Raw genomic sequence first — 19,096 nt, 5'->3', positions numbered from 1 at the left:
ATTCAAGTTTTACTTTAAACTCTTTATAATTTAAAATCCTTTGTTTCAAATCTTAACTCAATTTCTTTTGTAAATTAACCCAAATTTATAAAGGCTTGATCGGCCCGCCAATGATAACAAGATCAAACCGTCAAAATTGATGAAAACAAGCTGCCACTGTTGTTCGGGATGGGACAAGCAACTTCCACCGGATCAAACTGATGGTGACGACCAAAATTGGATGACTGACTTCTATCAAGATCGAACTAGTGACAATGATGGGTATTAGAAGGCCAACTTCCATGGGGATTGGACCGACAACCACAATCGGGACGAGATGACCGACTTCTACTCAGATTAGACCAACAGCGACTGCAATGACGGGAAAAGGGTTGCCAACTTCCACTAGGATTGGACTGATAAGGATTAGGTGGCTGACTTCTACAGGACCAAACTAACGGCTACTATTGGGATCGGACGGTTAACTTTTACTAGGTCCAGTCTTGATGGAAGTCAGCCGTCCTATCCTGGTTGTCATCGTCAGTCTGATTCAATCGTCCGATCCTAGTCGTCACAGTCGATCTAGTCCGGGTGGAAGTCAGTCATACAGTCCCCATCGATGCCCTTGTTCTGGTCTTGATGGAAGGCTGTAATCCAATCTCGGTTAGCACCGTCAGTCCTATCCCATTGCGGTCCAATCCTTATCATCGTGTCGATTTTGTCCCAATTATAGTTAACCATCTCACCTTGATCGTCGCCGATGCTACAGTCCTATTCAGCTTTGATTGTTTGATCCTGAGGAAAGTTGGCCATGTGGATTGTTGATTTTGACCAGTCATCTAAGTTTTAAATTTAAATATAGAATTTAAAATTTAAAATTTTACTTTAGATTCAAACAAAATATTTTAAATATTATAATTTAAAATTTTTTATATCATCTAAATAAAAAAATTTGAAATTTATGAATTTTAAATTTAAATTCTTAACTTAAATTTATCCATTTAAACGTGACCTAAATGAGTTTGGTTACTTGTTGTAGAATATTGGAATGGGTCGCAAAAGAAGAGGAGACTTCACATGCAAGGGTGCAAGTAGTAATCCTAAACATGATGAGTAAGTCTCTAAGTAACAAGAATAAAAGCATCTATTTGTTCAACTTTATCGAGCATAAATTTATATCAGAAATTCCAATGAACTATCAATTCTTAAATTTTCAACACTTTTATTAGGGTGTAAATATAGGTTTAAATAGCTAATGAAAATAATCATACTTTGATTGTTATTTACCAATCTTCTATTATACGTTTGATCTGAATAATTTATAAATTTCCTCTTGTTCAAATATAAACCCCCTATGGATGGTTGTATCTAAACAAATTTTTTATTCTAAATAAATGAATTTTAATTGTTATTTAGGGATCTTCTGTTATAAATTATTCCTTAACCATTTTATAAATATGCACAATTTAACAATGTGATCAATCTATACCACTATTAAATCACATATAGTAACTACTCAAATTTTGTCAATTCCAAGTGCAAATATCAACCACAAAATGTCACATACTGACAACTCTAGGTTCGGATATTTATAAGTAAAAGTCCATAGATTGACATGCCTTAGTTCATAATTGATAAGTTCATACATTGATAAAGTTCAAAAATTGACATGTATCTGTTTAGATATTAACAAAGCATGATTCGAAATTTACAAGTTCAAATATTCACAAATTAATAAGATTCATAATGTGACAAGTAAAGGTTTAGATGTTTTACAATTAAAGGTTCATGTATTGACAATTTTAAATTCATATATAATAAGTAAGTATTATTTCTTGACAACTCCATATCTTTTGGGGAACTAATATTCTTTATTCAATATGTAAATATAAATGCAAATGCAAATGGAATTAGTATTATTTAGGATTGTGTGAACGTTGTCTTAAGTTGCTTTTTTTTTTTCTCACTGTTGTAAAATGTAAATTATAGGGCAAAAATTTTGGAGAATGGACCTAAAAGTTGTGAGGGGGAATAATTGGACTTTGATTATTCTTTATGAACCTTCTATTGTAAAATTTTTTTCAATTAACTTATGCTGCTTATCAATTATCAAAACCATATGGGCATGATCGATGAACATCTTGTTGAAAATGATCAGACTTTGATTGTTATTTATGGATAGTCTATTATAAATTTCATTTAAGTATCTTGTGAAAAATATAACAAAATTTTTTCACTATAATTTACATCTTACAACACTAACAAAAAAATCTACTCGAGACAGCATTGACACAATCCTAAAATAATCCTAATTTCATTTACATTTACATGTTGGATAGCATATTAGTTCTTAAGAAGATATGAAGTTGTCAAAAAAAAAAAAAGAATCATTGCTTGTTAAAATGTGTACTTGAAGTTGTCAATATATAAACATCTAACTATAAAAATATGAACTTTTAAATGTTAATATGTAATTTGAAACGTGAATTATAAATCTAAGAACGATTTAAATTATAAACTTTTAAAAGGTACATTCTGAACTCTAAATAATTAAAATTGAGACAATTTCAATCCCACTATTAAATTTAAACAAATGTTTGTCAGTTTTTTAAAAAATGAAGCTTGATATGCGATGTTTATCAAATTAGGGTAGGAGAGAGGGATAGTGAATTTGTTCAAATTTAGCGCAATTGCCTCAACTTTAATTGTTTAGGATTCAAAATGTACCTTTTAAAAGTTTAAAGTTCAAATCACCTCTGGATCTATAGTTCAGGGTTTAAATCATATATTAACCAAACTTTTAATTGTCACTTTATAAACCTTAACTTGAGAATAGCTAAACTAAAGCTTGTCAATGTATGAATTTTTACTTGCAAATAATTGAACTTAGACTTGTCAACATGTGACCTTTTTTTGTTAATATTTGAACTCAAAGTTGGCAAAATCTAAGCAATTACTTTATGTGATTTAATAGTTGTGTAGATTGATTGCATTGTTAATTTCTGTAGGTTTATAAAATGGCTAAGGAGAAATTTACAATAGAAGGTTTATAAATAACAATCAAAATTTATTTATTTACAACAAAACATTCATTCAAGTACAATGGACCATTGGGGTTTATACTTGAATAAGAAAAAATTTACAAGTTACCCTAATGAAATGTATAATAGAAGGTTTATAAATAACAATCAAAATCCAATTATTTTCATTAACCATGTAAGCTTATATATGCCCCTAATAAAAGTGTTGAAAATTTAAGAACTAATCATTCATTGGATTTTCTAATACAAATTTGAGCTTGATGAAGCTGAATAGATAGATGCTTTTGTTCTTGTTACTTGGAGGCTCACTCATCATGTCTAAGATCAATGCTTGTACCCTTGCTTGTGAAGTCTTTTGTTCTTTTGCATCCCATTCTAGTATTCTGCAACAAGTGACCAAATTCATATAGATAGTGGCAAATTTAAGACCTTTAGGTTAGGGGAACAAAAGGACAAACTATTAGAATTGAAATTTAGTAGGGTCAAAATATTAAAACTAATGGGGTCAAAAACAATAGATTTTACATACCTTGCATGTAATTTTTGTAAAAGTGAGTGGAGATAAGTGCCTACCCTCACTACAATGTAGGTTTATTACTGCATATAGATCTATTTGAAGAATGAATTTCACTTTATATTGAGTGTAATTTTCCTAAACTATTTTTTTTTGGATAGTATTTACCTTTCTTTGAAGTTTGTACTTGCAAAACAAAGTGACCTAGAGCTTATACAAATAACTAAGATGCTGGAAGTGCTTATGGCCCTAAAGTATCGACCAACTTTGAGTAGAAAGAGCAAATAACTTCGAGTAGAAAGAGCAAATTGAAAGATGAAGAGAAAGAAGGAAGAGAGAGGAAGAAAAAGAGATAGAAGAAGGGTAATTAGGTCATTTTAGCTGGGAACATAATGTCAAATAATGTCTTTGGGCCTGCAAAGGCATATCATAATCATTTGGGTCCTACTTACAACTATATTCCTTCTAAGGGTCTTGAGTGCAATTCTCCCATAAAAAAGAACATATTTTTTACGAAAAGGAAAAAAGAAAAGATACATTTTTTACAAGGAGATAATGAGGCTATACAAAAAAATAGGAGAATTACTTTGAAATTTCAGACAATATATTTACATATTATAAAATTTATCAATAATTTTATAGCATTTTAATATGTTATGTGAAACTTATATGTGTTTTTTTAAAAAAAATAAAAAAAATCTATACACCTATTTATTTATTTATATTTTTTTTGAGTGAAAAATAATTTCATTAAATAAAATTATATATGCAATCCATACGAGAAAGTAAAAAGCAATTATATCAGACATTTAAATGTAAAAAAAGACTTATATTTATTTATATTTATCCTATCTAATCCTTTCCCACGGGGAAGGAGGTTTCACACAACCGCACCACACACAAACAACATCACCCTACACACGCATCCAATATAATTTTTCTCCCTTGATCACTTGGGAATTTGATCCAATGACTCCAGGCATCAAGGAATATGAATCATGCCAATCGAGCTATAAGCACTTGGCCTATATATCCATTTATTGCAGGTCCTTGGGAAGTTCAAGATAATGTTGCTTTTGTTAATAATAAATAAAAAAATTAATCATTTTATTCTTGTAATTTTAATTCAATTATAATTTAATTTTTAAATTTTGACTCGTTATAATTTAGTTCTTAGAATTTTAACTTAATTGTAGCTTAACTCTTAAATTTTTCTTCTTGCAACTCAATTTATATAGTTTTAATTATTTAAATATTGATCCTTAGCTATATTTTAAAAAATAAAATTATATAAATTAAAAATATTTTAAAATTTTAATATCTATAAAGATTAAAAGGATTTATTAATTTAAAATATTAATAATAAATTTTAACATAATATTAATCTTTATATATATATATATATATATTAAGATATAGGGACTGATATCTAATTGATTAAAAATACAAAAATTAAGTTGTAAGAGTCAAAATTTAAAAACTGGGTTATAATCAAGTTAAAATTTTAACAACTAAGTAACAATGAATTAAAATTCATAAATTGAGTTATAATTGAATTAAAACTATTAGAATTAAATGATTAATTTTTGTTAATAAATACAAACAAACAAATAATTAAATGAAAATTTGTGAATATCTCAACAAAGTAGGAGCTAATTTTTGATATTTCACTTGTTAAAAAACAACTTGACAAAGCGGTGATTTAAAGATTTGTTGTACAGCGGTTAATTCAGGCTGGACAGGTTTGTTTGAATCCGACTCAAGTTTAGGACAGGTAAAATACTATAATTTTATTAAAGATTATTTTATTTTCTTTTTCCGTTTTTAAATTGTGTATCACATTCATGACGGTTAGATTACACGTACGGTGCAGATGGCCTCAATTGAGACGCACTGCAGACCAAAGCAATGGACGTGATATGCTTCACCTTCCATGGCGGGGTATGCTTCTCCCGCCAATTTTGTTCAATGCACCAGATTCCCTCCTCGACCCGACCACAACATCTTCTCACAGTTCTCCCTCCGTCACTTCTCATACCTACCATTTCTCAAGTTCGATAGCGGGCAAAAATGGACAAATATCTAGTCAATTTCAAATCCTCCGCCGAAAGTGCTCGCTCTTTCGGAAGGTAAAACATTTGTTCCGAATATACTGAAGTTTCTTGTGTAGTTGACAATTGTTGTGAAATCTTGTTTTGGTTGAAAGGCGTATTTGGGAAAGGCAAGCCATAGAAGTAAATGGAAGATTCGATCCTAATTATCGACATCAGATGTTTGATATGTTAGTTCGTTCCTATTCTGAGGTGCGTCAAGTTTTGTTTAGGTTTTCTGTAAATTAATCTAGTTTGGTGTTTGAGCACACTGTTTGTTGATTTTTGGTTGAATTTGATAGTAGTTGAAGTTTAATTGGCGATGCTTAATTCTGTCAAGGTTGGGGCTTTCCCGCATTTGTATCATGTGAATGGAAATGGAGAGCCTTGCCAATCTCATGTATGTGTTATTCAAGTCATGAAGTTTTCGTCTAGTAAGTCTATAAATGGATTTCTTTCACTTCCATTATTTATATTTAGCTAATGTCTTTGGCATGCTGTCCAGGTGAATCGACTTGCAAGTGAGGCAAATACTGATCACAGCGTGTTTTTTAGGAAGTTAGTCTCCAATTCTTTCTGTCTAGTGAAATCCATTCTGATCCTTATGCAACGTGTATTCAATTCTGTCTGCTGTGATGATGTTCAGTATAAAAATTAACTTCATTTTTTTTTCTAACAGGCAAGGCATCTCTGCCGTAGACTTTGACAAGAAGGTAATATATAGGCAAGTAGTTACCTCTGCAATCATGAAATGTAACAAAGTTAGAATGAATTGCTGATACAGCTAGCAGTTGAATAACATTGCAAATTTCTAATAGCCCTGTTAAATACTTGTTGCTAGATTTGAACAATCAATTCTTTGTAGGTCAGCTGTTCTTCCATGAAAAGTATAGGATTTTTTGTATGAAATTGTAAATCATAGTGTAACTAGGTTTCATAGATAGTTGACTTGAAAATTTGATTGGCTGATCAAATGTCAAAGCCTATGACACCGAGTTGAAATGTTTACCAATGTTGACACACTGATCATTGTGCACTGTAATTTTTGCGCAAATTTCTTGCATCTATAATTATGCTTTTTAAGTGAATTGTCTTTTTGTTTATTGCAAGGGAAACATGGTTAACTTTATGAAATTCTTGATGGTATTCTTTTCTGTAATTTTTTCATTTTTATACTTTAATGATTCATTCATATTATTTTTCGGCTGTGTTCTAGGGAATATACCTAGTCTCTGTGACAAAATCAGGTTGCTTAACAGTTCATGACTTTGAATCCCTATATTGCCGGATACATGAGTTAAAATGTAAGTTCTTCTTTGACAGTTTTCTTTTTTTAATAATTTCTAAAATGCTGTTCTGATTAACAAATTCCAAGTGCAAAGCAACAAAATTGTCCATGCTCTGTGAGCCCAATCCTAGATTTCATACATTCTTGGGAATTAGAACACAATTGTGTTGTCGTCATCATTATTCTTTCATTAATTTTCCTGGTAGGCTTGGAAGAAGATGAAAGCAAGCATGTAATGCATCTCTCACTAAATCGGCAACTTGATGTTGTACAATGGAATCCACTTAACCAGGACGAGGTTTCAACTCAGTTAAAATTTATTCTTATTCAGCATTTTACATTCAAGATTATGATTGAAGATAGTTTACTTGAATCTTATCTACCACAAATTATGGAAATTGCTTTGATTTTAACTTTCCTCTGTAGTATTCTCATAAATCAGAACCCTTTGCTATTTGAAGTTAGTGTCCACATGGACCTCTCACACATTTTGCTATTTTAGGTTGTCTGTGCATCTGTAAAAAGTAATGAAGTACTTATATTTGATGTTGGCTATATCTCTTCTGAACCAGTTGAAGTAAGTCTCCACTCTTATATAATTTTATTCTTCTCTCTTTTATTCTGCAATCATTGATTTTATTTTTTACATTGTATATCTTTCATGAATCAGAACATGTTTCTTCTGTTATTCACAATCAAATTGGTCCAATACTTTAACCTTTGCAGAGCACAATTATGATTTTTCTCTCTGAATCTATCATACAGGTTTTAAGAACAAGACAAACAGCCACAGTACATGGATCTAGCATTCTCAAAGGTCTATCTGATATTGCCCTCATGTCAAATGACTCAAAGTGAGCGAGGCCTTGATTTAATGGAACTAATTTTGTTTTCATTAAGATGACAGGAACTGCTTGTGTTGGTACATTGAATAATGAATTTGTGATTTAAATACTTATGATGTCTAAACTTATAAATTAAATATGGTCCTGTTGACAAAATATTCTCACCATTTTTCTTATTTTTATGTCGAATTTGATTTTTTAATATGTCTATCATGACAACTAAAAGAGTGATGGGTATGTGCTTGTTTGACCGATAATCGTTGTTGCTTTCCTGTCCCTTAGTTTGATTGTGTTCCTTGCATAATCATACATAAAATAGTTTGGAGGCATTCTACAATGATGTTTCATACTTAGTAGATGTGCTTCAACAGAAAATATAGCTTGCTTGAAATGTTCGATTGAGGGTTTTACATCTCTTTGAGAAACATGACCTTGTGTTTTTCCTAAATCCTAATCCTTCGTGATTCATCAAGTTATATATTTATCTATTTATTTTTGACATCATACATGAAAGCTTCAGGGCCTTTCCTTCCAATTTGGGATGTTACTAAGCTATCTGTTGTTTTACAAAGTCATGGTAACGGATGGTAGTAAGATCAATCATTTATAGTTCTTTTTTTTGGGGTGAAAAATTGATTATAGTTCTGACACTGCAGTTCTATGCTTTGTTGGTTATTTTCGCCAGGATACTTGCTTCTGATACACATGGTGGAATCAATGTATGGGATAGAAGAGTGAAAGCTCTCCCTTGTCTTGAGCTTGCATCTAGTTCCTCTGGTATGCTTAACAGCATCCAATTAAATGCAGAAAATCAGGTTAAGTGTTGTGTCTATATTCTATAATGCAGTATTTTATGCTTTTTCTCAAATTTGGGTGTTAATGTCTGATGTTTCTAAAACTTTCCTAACGTAGATTGAGTTGAAATAGTTCCAGAAGCAGGCAAGTTTATCTCCAAGTTCAAAACTTTTATATTGATTATATTGAAAAAGAAACTGTTTTTTCAAAAGCAAATTACCATATTTATAATGAAATGAGCAATTTAATGGACCAAATGTCTAAATGTGTTTTCCAAAGGCTGATAAACCACGTTTCCATTGCCCCCTTGTCAAGTCCTGAGAATCAGGGTATTTTGAAAAATACACATACTCACAAAACTCCAGTTGGTAGCACACATGAATTGCACTTGTGGTTTTGATTTCCACATGTTTTGATAGATGTCTTATTTTGTTCTGTATATTCAATACTTTGAGAAATTATTGACAAGGAATGTTACCTTTATTCCAGATCATCTTTGGTGCTGGGAAGGATGGGATGGTGTATGTATGGGATATTCGGGGTGGAAGAGCATCTTCTACTTTCCAAAGTCACAAAGAGGTTGTAGCTGAGATTGTGTAACTGCATATAGTTAGTTGATATTCATTATATTTAAGAAGGGAGAATAAGAAAGGATTGAAGATTCAAGGCTTTTTCAGTGGCTGAAGCAAATTGCATGCAAGTTAAAAAGCTTAGTCAGTTCTAAAGTCTGTGACTTTGACATAATCAATAATATCTCTTGAAGTTAAGCATGTCTTTCATGGTTGAGAAAGAGAATAAATCGTACCATGCAAGCTAACAGCTGCCACAAGTTTTGTTCATTTTAAATTTAGTTGAGATAAAGACTTGTTTGAAACACAAAAATGAGTTCCTATATCGTAATCAAATTGGTCCATTGTAAGGATCTCAAGCTCACTGTATATATTGCATATATTGAAATACTGCTTTACTCTTATATTTTGGGTGTCCATAAATTATTAGATATAAGCTTGTGACATCTTAGTTGTTGTGTAACATAAATTTATGACTTTATGGTGTTAACAACATTATCCCCATTCTATGATTTGCAGCACAAGATGCTTGCAAATTATATTTGTTCCTCGTTTTAATTAAGCATTGTTGTTGGCTGTGTCAATTACAAGATGTATTCTATAATATGTAGCTTTCTTATTCTGATTTAACTTCCATTTAGGCATGCCATCCACCTATGGTGTCATTGAGATTGGCATCGCTGATGGATAAGATTGAATCTCTGAAGGTAATATTCATTACACTCATTTCTGTTTTTACAAGTTTAAACTGGAGCAGAACTTCTTCCTCATTACCATGTGTGGCTGATACAGATCTCTTATTACCATGTGAGGCTGATACAGATTTCTAATTTTAAAATCTGTACATATATAGGCTTTATATTTGGTTCTGTAAGATAATAATTCGTTAAGCTTGGGTTTAGCATCTGGGGAAGGTAAAAAAAATAGAAAGCCATTAGAGATAAATAGTGCTAGAATCCAAAAATCACTATTATTCTAACTTCAGTTATGCTAATAACCTAAATGAAGAATCTCAAGTACAAGACACAAATTAAGAGTTGCCTCCTATACAGCCCCTACTTCTATTTATAAAACAGAAATAGACTCCTAAACACACAACTACAAGCATGCCATAACTGCTGTTAACTGGTACAGGGTGCTTTGCAGATGACTCCCTCTCCCACTCCTAGTACTGTGCTGTCCTGAAATGGCACTTCTCTACTACTTTCTCTTGTTAGGCCTTCTGTTGCTCCAACTGTCCATGTGCCCTTGAAAATTCACCCTGCCATTATGGTAACGGGAAATTGCTCTGATGAAAGGAGCTAGATTTTACAATTGGATCTTGATCATGTGATGGACCATCACCATGCTTCAACAGCCTGTTATATTTGCAACCGTGGCTTTTACAGGTGACAAACTTAAGCCACCTGACAAGGGAGTTATACAGGCACGCAGAGACAGTGAGACAAAACCCTCTGTTGCAGAAGCAATGCATTGACAGGGCTTTGACATTCAGCTTAGATATTGAATCAACGTACAAAATGAAAAGTTATGACAAAGACCGTCAAATGATTCTTTACAGAAAGGAATTCATTCCAGCCAGAAATGTGCTATTCTTAGGTTATAATAAGAGCAAATAAATGTCTCAGTTCTATCTTATTCATCTGGGTTCCAGCATTCAGCAATGTGCTATTTAATATTTCATGCTCTCATTGACAAATCGTAACTACATAGTAAATGAAGATTTCATATTTAATGCAATAGCTTTGTAGAAAATGTAACTACTTATACTTAGTTGTCAAAGAAGATCCTAAGGTCCACCAGGTTATAGGATATAATAAGACGTTGAGATTGTACAACAATACTATTTATTGTGCATCCTTTAATTTATGCTAAACCACAGATATTGTTATGCAGGCGCAATCTGATATCATTCCAAAGGAGATACACTCTATCAATCTTAATCCATCTTGCCCATATCAGTTGGCATTCCACCTTGATGATGGCTGGTAAGTTCTCTCTAGAATCTTATAGACTAGTTAGCTCTCAACAAACTAACTACTAGTTACAACAGCCATCTATTCCTTCACATATTAATAACTTAACATGTTCTTCCGTCTTTAAGATAGTTTTTTTTTGAAAGTGCTTGATTTCCATCTCTCCAAGAATTATAATGAGAATTTTCATTATTCTATGCGTACAGAAACTACCATTATTTTAGCAAGGATTAAGGCTCTAAAATCATGGGATTTTATGTAGTTATCACTTATTGTTACTAGATAATGTTATGCCAATATCAGTAGTTCTATTTGATGTCATCATGATGTACATCTAACTTTGTTTCTTTATATTGAATTTTATGAAGTAATTGTTTCCTATCATTTTTTTTTTTTGGGGATAAGTCAGAAAGAATTGTTTCCCATCATTTCTGATTTTAGTTAAAATTTCCATAATAATTTGACGTAGGTCAGGCGTTCTGGATATTTATAATCTTAAAGTCACGCATATTCATTGCCCCCCACCTGCTTGGTTGTAAGTTCATAACATATATTGCTCTTCTACTGTTTATCGAAAGGCCTTCCGTACGAAATCTAATCATTGTGTATTTACTGTCCGTTTCTTGTTAGAAATGATTCTTACGTTTCAGCTGAGCCATCATATATTAGAAAACCATCATGGTTATCCACATGTTCGGTGAGAATTTCTAATGCACTTTTCTTGTTGCACTTATACTTTGTTTTCTTCAATCTTATTATACTGCTAACATTTTCACCTGAGTCGTCTTACCTGTTTCAGTTTGTTTTCTTTCTTTTTTCTTTTGTATTTTATGTTATGGTACTTTGTTAGTTGTGGAAGCTGCTTGTATTATTTTGAATGAACTTCAAAAGGGAAAATGACAATTTGAAAAATAATAAAACTCAAAGACCCTCAATTTGAAAAATGACAGCTGAGGGTTGAGATCCTAGATTTTATAAACAATTCTATGGATCAAAATTCAAAATACCCCTACTCGCTCGGAAGCGTGGTGACGTTTACAAAACAAAAGTTCAATTGTTAAAAACTAATCTTCTATTATTCGCAATTGTATTGTTCATGATTTCTGATTAAACTTCTAGATCTTACAAGTCAAATTACACCAAAATTTTGAAAATGGGTTTTGAATAGTCTTCAGCTAAGTTTTGTGTATTTATAACGGAACTTCTAATTGCTGTAACTAAGTTTCTAGTTCTGACAAGTTGCCACGTTTTCAACCGAGTAGGAGCATGCTAGTCCTTGAAAATTTTTGGGGGAAAAAACAATAAAAGTCCTTGGTCATTAATTTTCATTTCTTAAATTGGGGATCATCGAGTGTCATTATTTTCCCTATAGAGGTCCCCTTTTTAATTACTTTATGGACCTGCAAGCACTCTTTTTTTTATTTTTTGCTCAAGAAAACATGAAATAAGTATTTGCTGTAACAAAGTGCAGATCTATGTAGTTGGTTCATCATCAGAATGTGGCATTCATCTCCTGGATTTCTATCCCAGCGCAAGTTCATCATGCCATGTGGATTTCAAGTAAGGCACTGCGACATTGAGAACATAAACTCAAATACTTCATCTGAGTTATTGTCTTGCTGTAAAATATGATTGAGACTTGCATGTACTTACAAGAGATCTTTATGTTCTATATATCTTTTCATACCTATGAAAGTATCTTCATCTATCAAAATTTGCTAGGTGCATAAATTTTGCTCTTTATATGTACACTCCCTCCTGTCCTATTTGTAAGGCGAGGAGCAAAGTTTTTTTTCCTTTATTTATAAATCACATCATTAACTTTTATAATTTTCTCCTTTTACCCTCTATCAAATGTTGGTAAGAGACAGTATGCTATTGAAAATATATTCTGAGACTCGTGACACTGCTGTTAGTAATAATGGTCCCACACAGTAGGGTTTTGGATTAGTCTAAGTGGGAAGTGGTAATACCTCAGGTTTCCTAGGATATTAGGTGGTGAAATAAAAAAAAAAGAGATATATTTAATTGGGATAAGATGAAAAACTTATTAAATTCTTGGATAGAATTCATGAGTTTTAAAGTTTTCCTTAATCTTGGTGAATTATTTTGGAAGTGTTGTAAATAGAACCAGATGAGTATGTATACATATATATATTAACTACCTATTAAAACTTACTTTCAGGGAGGATAAACAGGAATGTCGGGAGTGAAGAATCGGAACAGATTTGTTGGTTTATCTGAAAGAGTAACTGCATGTGCTGTTCATCCCTTATATGATGCCATCATAGCTGGTACGAAGTATTCATCTTTGCTCATGATTTCCCAGAAACGTGAGTCATACAGAGGTGGAGATTATTAGTCTCCATCATTCATTTTCACTTGTTTATTCTAGCTGCTCTATTAATGTCTTATCCTCTTGCAAATGAGTTGGTCTTTGTAACAAGTCCAGTTTCTCTCCTCTACGTGTCTAATCTGAAACTGTTAAATTTAATCATTGGATGGTCCAACAATGTAGCGGACAGTTCACTTAGCGGAGGGATAACTTTAGTCAGTGTAGCAAGCATTTTGATACAATGTTTTCTAATTCCAATCTCCACATGGTACTGTGTCTGGGAAGAAAAGAAACCACAAAATAAAACTCATGGGCATGAAAGACTATTTTACAAAATTATCTGAGTATGTAGCTGTTGGGCTGCGCATTCTTGCAGATCTCAGACAGGCTTGATAAAGGAGTTTGCAATCTAAAGCCATCGCCTGCCTACATTTCATCTCCTGTAAATTGTAAATTTCTGGAACTCTGCTTGAAGCAGATCTCCCCAATCTTATATCTTATTGGGTATTACGACCCAGCAATTCAAATCTGAATGACTATTTCGCTTATTACCAGAAGAATGTCTCACCTTGCTGCTCCTCTCAGATTTTGATTCCTTTCTTGCCAATGCCTTTTAAATTCCCAAATTACATTAATGGGATGCTGCACAGTGATACTTTGATGCACTGCAATGTTCCTTTTGTGGCAATAAACTTTATAATAATAATAATAATAATAATAATAATAATAATAATAATAATAATAATAAAGGAAAATATATTTGCAAGTTATTATAATTTTTTTCAATTTTAAATTAAGTCATTATAGTTTATTTTGTTTTGATTGATTCCTTGTGGTTTGATCAATTAAAATTTTAACTCTTGAAAAATAAAATCCTTGAATTATTTAAAAAAAACAAAAATAAGAACTTTTATAATTTTATTAAATGATTATATAACTTTAGAATTAATTACATAATTGTTATAACTCTTAGGTTGTCTTTTAAATAGTCTTTATATTTGTAGAATTTTCATAAAAAATTTATAAAAATTTAAACAGTGTACTAAAATTTTCTTTTTTTTGATTTTAGTTGAAAGTATTAAATTAAATTTTCTATAAACTCTAAAATTATTTTTTGTGAAATTTAATAATTCATTATTAGTTTAACCTTCATTGATTAATAATTTAATAGATCTTCAACATTGAAAAAAACTATAAGGACCTCCAAATTAATTCTCCTCAATAATAATAATAATAATAATAGAGATATAATTTCCAACCTTTTGGGTTTGGTTTGGATGGAGGAAACCTAGGAAGAAAATAGGGAGGGAAGAGTTAGAAGAAATTCCAAAATTAATAATTTTTTTAGTATTTTTTAAAAATTTCTCTTCTAATTTCCTTCATCTTTTCACATTCAAAGTAAGATCACGGATAAGAATATTTCAATCATCCATTGTGGCCGTCTAGCTTGAACAGCTACAGAAGTTTTAATGGAAAGTCAAAGTGCTACAGACCATACTGCCTTAACACTAAGGAATGAGAAGAAAACATGATCTAGAGATTCATTTTCTAGGCAACTAAAAGGACAGAGCGAAAAAAAAAAAAAAGCACAGTGACAGCATTTAAATGATGAGCTCTAAAAAGTTCGTTGGCCGGGAGAGAATTACGCAGTAATTTCAATGTTTGAAGCAGATATTTGATAACAAAAATTATAATTCGTGAAAAAAATCACATTATTTATAACCAATAAAGCACATAAAATTTATAAAAAAAAAATCATATCATCTGTAAGTTATAACTAATATAATTTTTTTTGAACTCTATATAACCTTTTTTTAATTTTTAAACTTTGTTAACTTAGTTCAAAAAGTGAAGTTCAAACAATATTGCAATCTTGGAGAATTTTTTCAAGTGCACGAAAGTTGTTCAAAGGAAAATTTTTGTTGCATCTGTTTAAGACAATGTTATCCTTGTCATGCGTCAATTGTTGTCTATTGCAATTCCAAATTCCAATGTTAGCTTCAATTTTCATCATAGATAATTGCTCCCTGTTTTAACATCAAAATTGTATTACTGAGTCTACATTCAATTTGAACAGCATAAATTTGAAAATTTTCATTTCTGATTTTTTAAATTAAAGAATTGTGTTTATATTACATTTGGTTCTTCCTGAAATAATAATAATAATAATAATAATAATAATAATAAATAACAACATCCATATTCCTGAACCAAATTCCAATGTTAGCTTCAATTTTCATCATATATAATTGCTCCCTGCTTTAACAACCAAATTGTACTGATTTTTTTTTTTTTAAAAATGCATTTCAAGTACTGAGTCTATATTCAATTTGAATAATCTAAATTTGAAATTTGGCATTTCTAATTTTTTAAATTAAAAATTGTGTTTATTTTACATTTTGTTCTTACCGAAATATAATAATAATAATGAATAACATAAAATCCACATTCCTGGAACCAAAATTGAAAGACCTCAAGCTCATATCCCTAAGCAGCCATAGATGCGGAGGGAGAAGTAAACAATTGATGTACTGATGATATATTTGTGGATCTGGTTGCACACAACCACTGCCTTGGGGTTCCATAATCATCATCACTCACTCTTGGCACATGCCAACTACCATTGGCTGATTCCTGCAGTTCAGTTATATTAACCACAAATGTTAATCCTCCATTCCATGAACAGCATCTATTCCCTCCATTTTATAATAAAGCATTTTTTCAAAAAAGTTAGGGAAAATACAGCTTTTAATCTCTGTACTTTGCTCCCATTTTGTTTTTGATCTTTGTACTCTCTCTTTTTTTTTTTTGTGTTTTAGGTCCCTACACTTTTGTTTTTCATTATTTTCAGTCCCTTTATAAATAAAATTTAGGAACCTTAAAGGGACCAAAAATAACAAAAAACAAAAATATAGAAACCTGAAATACTGAAAAAAAAGGCACAAGGATCAAAAGCAAAATGAAAACAAAATACAAGGATCAAAAACTATGTTTTTCCAAAAAGTTATATGTTTTAATATGTAAGATATTTTACAGAATTTTAAGATCAATTAATAGCTCTTTTTTTTTCATCTAAATGTCCTTAGGAGTCAAAAACCGCTTGCCTAGGAGAAGTAATCATTATAAACAAATAATCAATAATTGGTATTAAAGGCAAAGTTGAAAAACATAGAGGCTCTTAAAAGGTACTGAAAACCAGACTACTCTTTGAATTGGTTCATGGCTTAATAACCAAAATTGTAGTTGAAGTGTGATCAAACCAATCATCCACAAAGCATTTTATTAAACCGATCAAGACACAAGTTTAATAGGTTAACCGGCGGTTTGACTGAGATTTCCATGCTCTTAACTGTTTATCTTGGCAGATGTGCATTGGGTAAGAGTTTCATATAATATGAAACCAAGGGAATATCGATAAAGTATGCAGAAAGGCTCCATTTTATCTGTTTAAAATTTTTCTAATGTGGAATCAGCCCATGTTTCTTCATAGCAAGCCCCGATTCCGGACGAAAGAGAGTTAAGTCCTTAACTGTCAATATAAAACAGATTTAACCTATATGACATGAGAGTATGGCAGAATAGAGATATATAAATGGGAGCAAATCCTCTAAAACTGAGATCTGAGATCCATGAATTTATGTAAAATTTTCCTTTCTTGATATTTTCCCTCATTTTATTATTTTTTTATAAGACAAAATCTTTTCCCTTTTCCTTGTAAAAGGTAAACTTCAAGTAATTCATGAATTTCCAACTTCAGAGGATCCACTCCCTAAATAAACCAACTCCTAACTGTTGGTCAAAATAAAAAGAACGAAAGACAGCCCCCAACTTGTCAAGAATTAAATATGAATGATTTCTGAGGCCAACCCACCATTTTTTTTATTTTCATTCTAACCCAATTGACATCAAATAATGAAAACTGGATGATCACTTGATAAGAGGCCTATTATCTTTTTTTTTTTTTTTTTTGAGCCAAAAGATAAGAGGTCTATTATCAGTTATCAAACTTATCACATATTCCAAATGGTCTGTTTCTATCTTCACGAGGCCATTGGCCTGGTAAAATCCAGAGAATGAAAATTTGGGTCAACCTGCCTGGTTGAACCAGTAAATTGTAAATCAGTGCCTTAACCAATTAAATAAAATGCTTTGCTTCTGATTGATTTAATCACTGTTCAATTACAGTTTTGAGCATTAATTCTTGACCAATACCTTGACCAATTCAATGATCAGTCCGGTTTTCAATACCATGGTGAAAACATACAATTCTATATTCAATCAATTGAACAAGACACAAAAAGCTGTACCTGAATAACTGTTGAATATGGTGGAGGCATGATGAGGGAAGGCCCATTATTTGAGGTTGACAGCCTAACCTGCAAGTCATCAAAGCATCTCGATCCTCTCACTCTTCGAGTCAAAAGTACAAATAAGCTTGGTCATTAATAGAAGAGAGGTGATGTACAAGTAATACACTAGTGCTACTGGCTTAAGCTCTTGAGAACTACAATTGTGTGGTTATGAAATGAAGGATAATTACATTATCATATGTCAACTACATTACCTATAGTTGAGTAAAGATGAAGAAAGATAACTACATCTTTTTCATTGCAGAGTGGCTATAAGTAGCCTTAAGTAGAGAAGACCTATAGATTTCACACTAGCCTTGTGATGAATTCGTTTTATAGGATTCTATATGAAATTCCCTGAAACAAGAAGTACCTGATGCTTTTCCTTCCATCTTGGAAAAAAACTAGAACCTAATAGTTGGAACAAGTGATCTCTCATCTCATCATTTGTCACCAACAAGCTTTTACAGCTAACAGCTGCATATAGCCAGTACCTGTGATATATTATTGACAAACAAAATTGAAAAATTAAAAGGAGAAAACAAAACTTCGGGATTAGGAAAATGAACTTGTTCCGGTCAATACTTGTTCAGACCAATGGCATGAAAGACTCTACAATGTATAATGAACTGAAATTAGACAAGTCGATTTACTTTAAATACTTAAGAAGTATTTCATTACCAGTCATCATTGGAACCTTGAGGTGTAGCGTAAAGAGCGTCATTTTTCTTCCAATATTCTAAGAGTTTCTTGTTATGTGGCTTCCGAGCAGGACCACTAGTAACCCGACTTATATGCAAGATTACAAGTGGCAATCTTTTTGAGGGACTCATTTGTTGCAATTGCTGTACAACAGTGTTAAGCTGCAACCAAGAGAAAAGTTTTCAAATGGATTTCCTAGCAATGTGCTAATAAAGTTAGCAACTTAGCACCCACCTGCAAAAAGCTGAAATTATGCGTGCTGACAAGGCCTACATTGGCACCATCTACAACTGCATCAAAAGGACCATGTTGTTGAAGCCACTTCTGAAAAAGTTTAACTTTCCATATCAACCACTATATCATGAATAATTATATATATATATATATATAGATAAGAGAGCTCAAGAAATAAAGTGTAAAACCATCATCAAAGCATGCCTCCCAAGCAAAAAGGAGCTTTTCAACTAAAAGCATGAAGTTTGTTCCCATGGCAACAACAACAACAACAACACCAAGCCTTATCCCATTAGGTGAGGTCAGCTTTTGTTCCCATGGCAACAGCTCTAATAATTAGTTTGATTATGACTTTTCCTACCCCCTGCATCCTAATGTT

At 31.7% G+C, this 19,096-nt stretch overlaps 1 protein-coding gene and 1 pseudogene across 1 annotated transcript; one reads left to right on the top strand and one right to left on the bottom strand.

Moving 5' to 3' along the window:
* Window positions 1-5,464: 5,464 nt before the first annotated feature.
* LOC129295811 (uncharacterized) lies at window positions 5,465-14,009 on the top strand (annotated as a pseudogene).
* A 1,818-nt stretch (window positions 14,010-15,827) lies between these two features.
* LOC129295812 (proteinaceous RNase P 1, chloroplastic/mitochondrial-like) lies at window positions 15,828-18,859 on the bottom strand. The gene is made up of 5 exons (XM_054934390.1): window positions 18,718-18,859; window positions 18,463-18,644; window positions 18,155-18,275; window positions 17,740-17,808; window positions 15,828-16,066 (listed from the first exon to the last, which is right to left on the bottom strand). The coding sequence occupies exons 2-5, from the start codon at window positions 18,612-18,614 to the stop codon at window positions 15,920-15,922; spliced, it is 489 nt and encodes a 162-aa protein (XP_054790365.1). The 5' UTR covers window positions 18,615-18,644; window positions 18,718-18,859; the 3' UTR covers window positions 15,828-15,919.
* Between the last annotated feature and the right edge of the window lie 237 nt (window positions 18,860-19,096).

Source organism: Prosopis cineraria, unplaced genomic scaffold (genome assembly GCF_029017545.1).
Source record: "Prosopis cineraria cultivar Desert tree isolate PC_DT_omini unplaced genomic scaffold, ASM2901754v1 PC193, whole genome shotgun sequence".
In the NCBI taxonomy this organism is placed as follows: domain Eukaryota; kingdom Viridiplantae; phylum Streptophyta; class Magnoliopsida; order Fabales; family Fabaceae; genus Prosopis; species Prosopis cineraria.
Note: the sequence above shows the minus strand (reverse complement) of the source record. Positions and strands in the feature narration are given on the sequence as shown.

Bases quoted from the DNA above. Each gene is read 5' to 3' on its own strand.
- LOC129295812 (XM_054934390.1), bottom strand. From the start codon at position 18,614: ATGAGTCCCTCAAAAAGATTGCCACTTGTAATCTTGCATATAAGTCGG. The intron at 18,276-18,462 runs GTAATGAAATAC...AATATATCACAG, and splicing joins CAAGGTTCCAATGATGACTG to GTACTGGCTATATGCAGCTG. The intron at 17,809-18,154 runs GTACTTCTTGTT...GATGACTTGCAG, and splicing joins GATGGAAGGAAAAGCATCAG to GTTAGGCTGTCAACCTCAAA.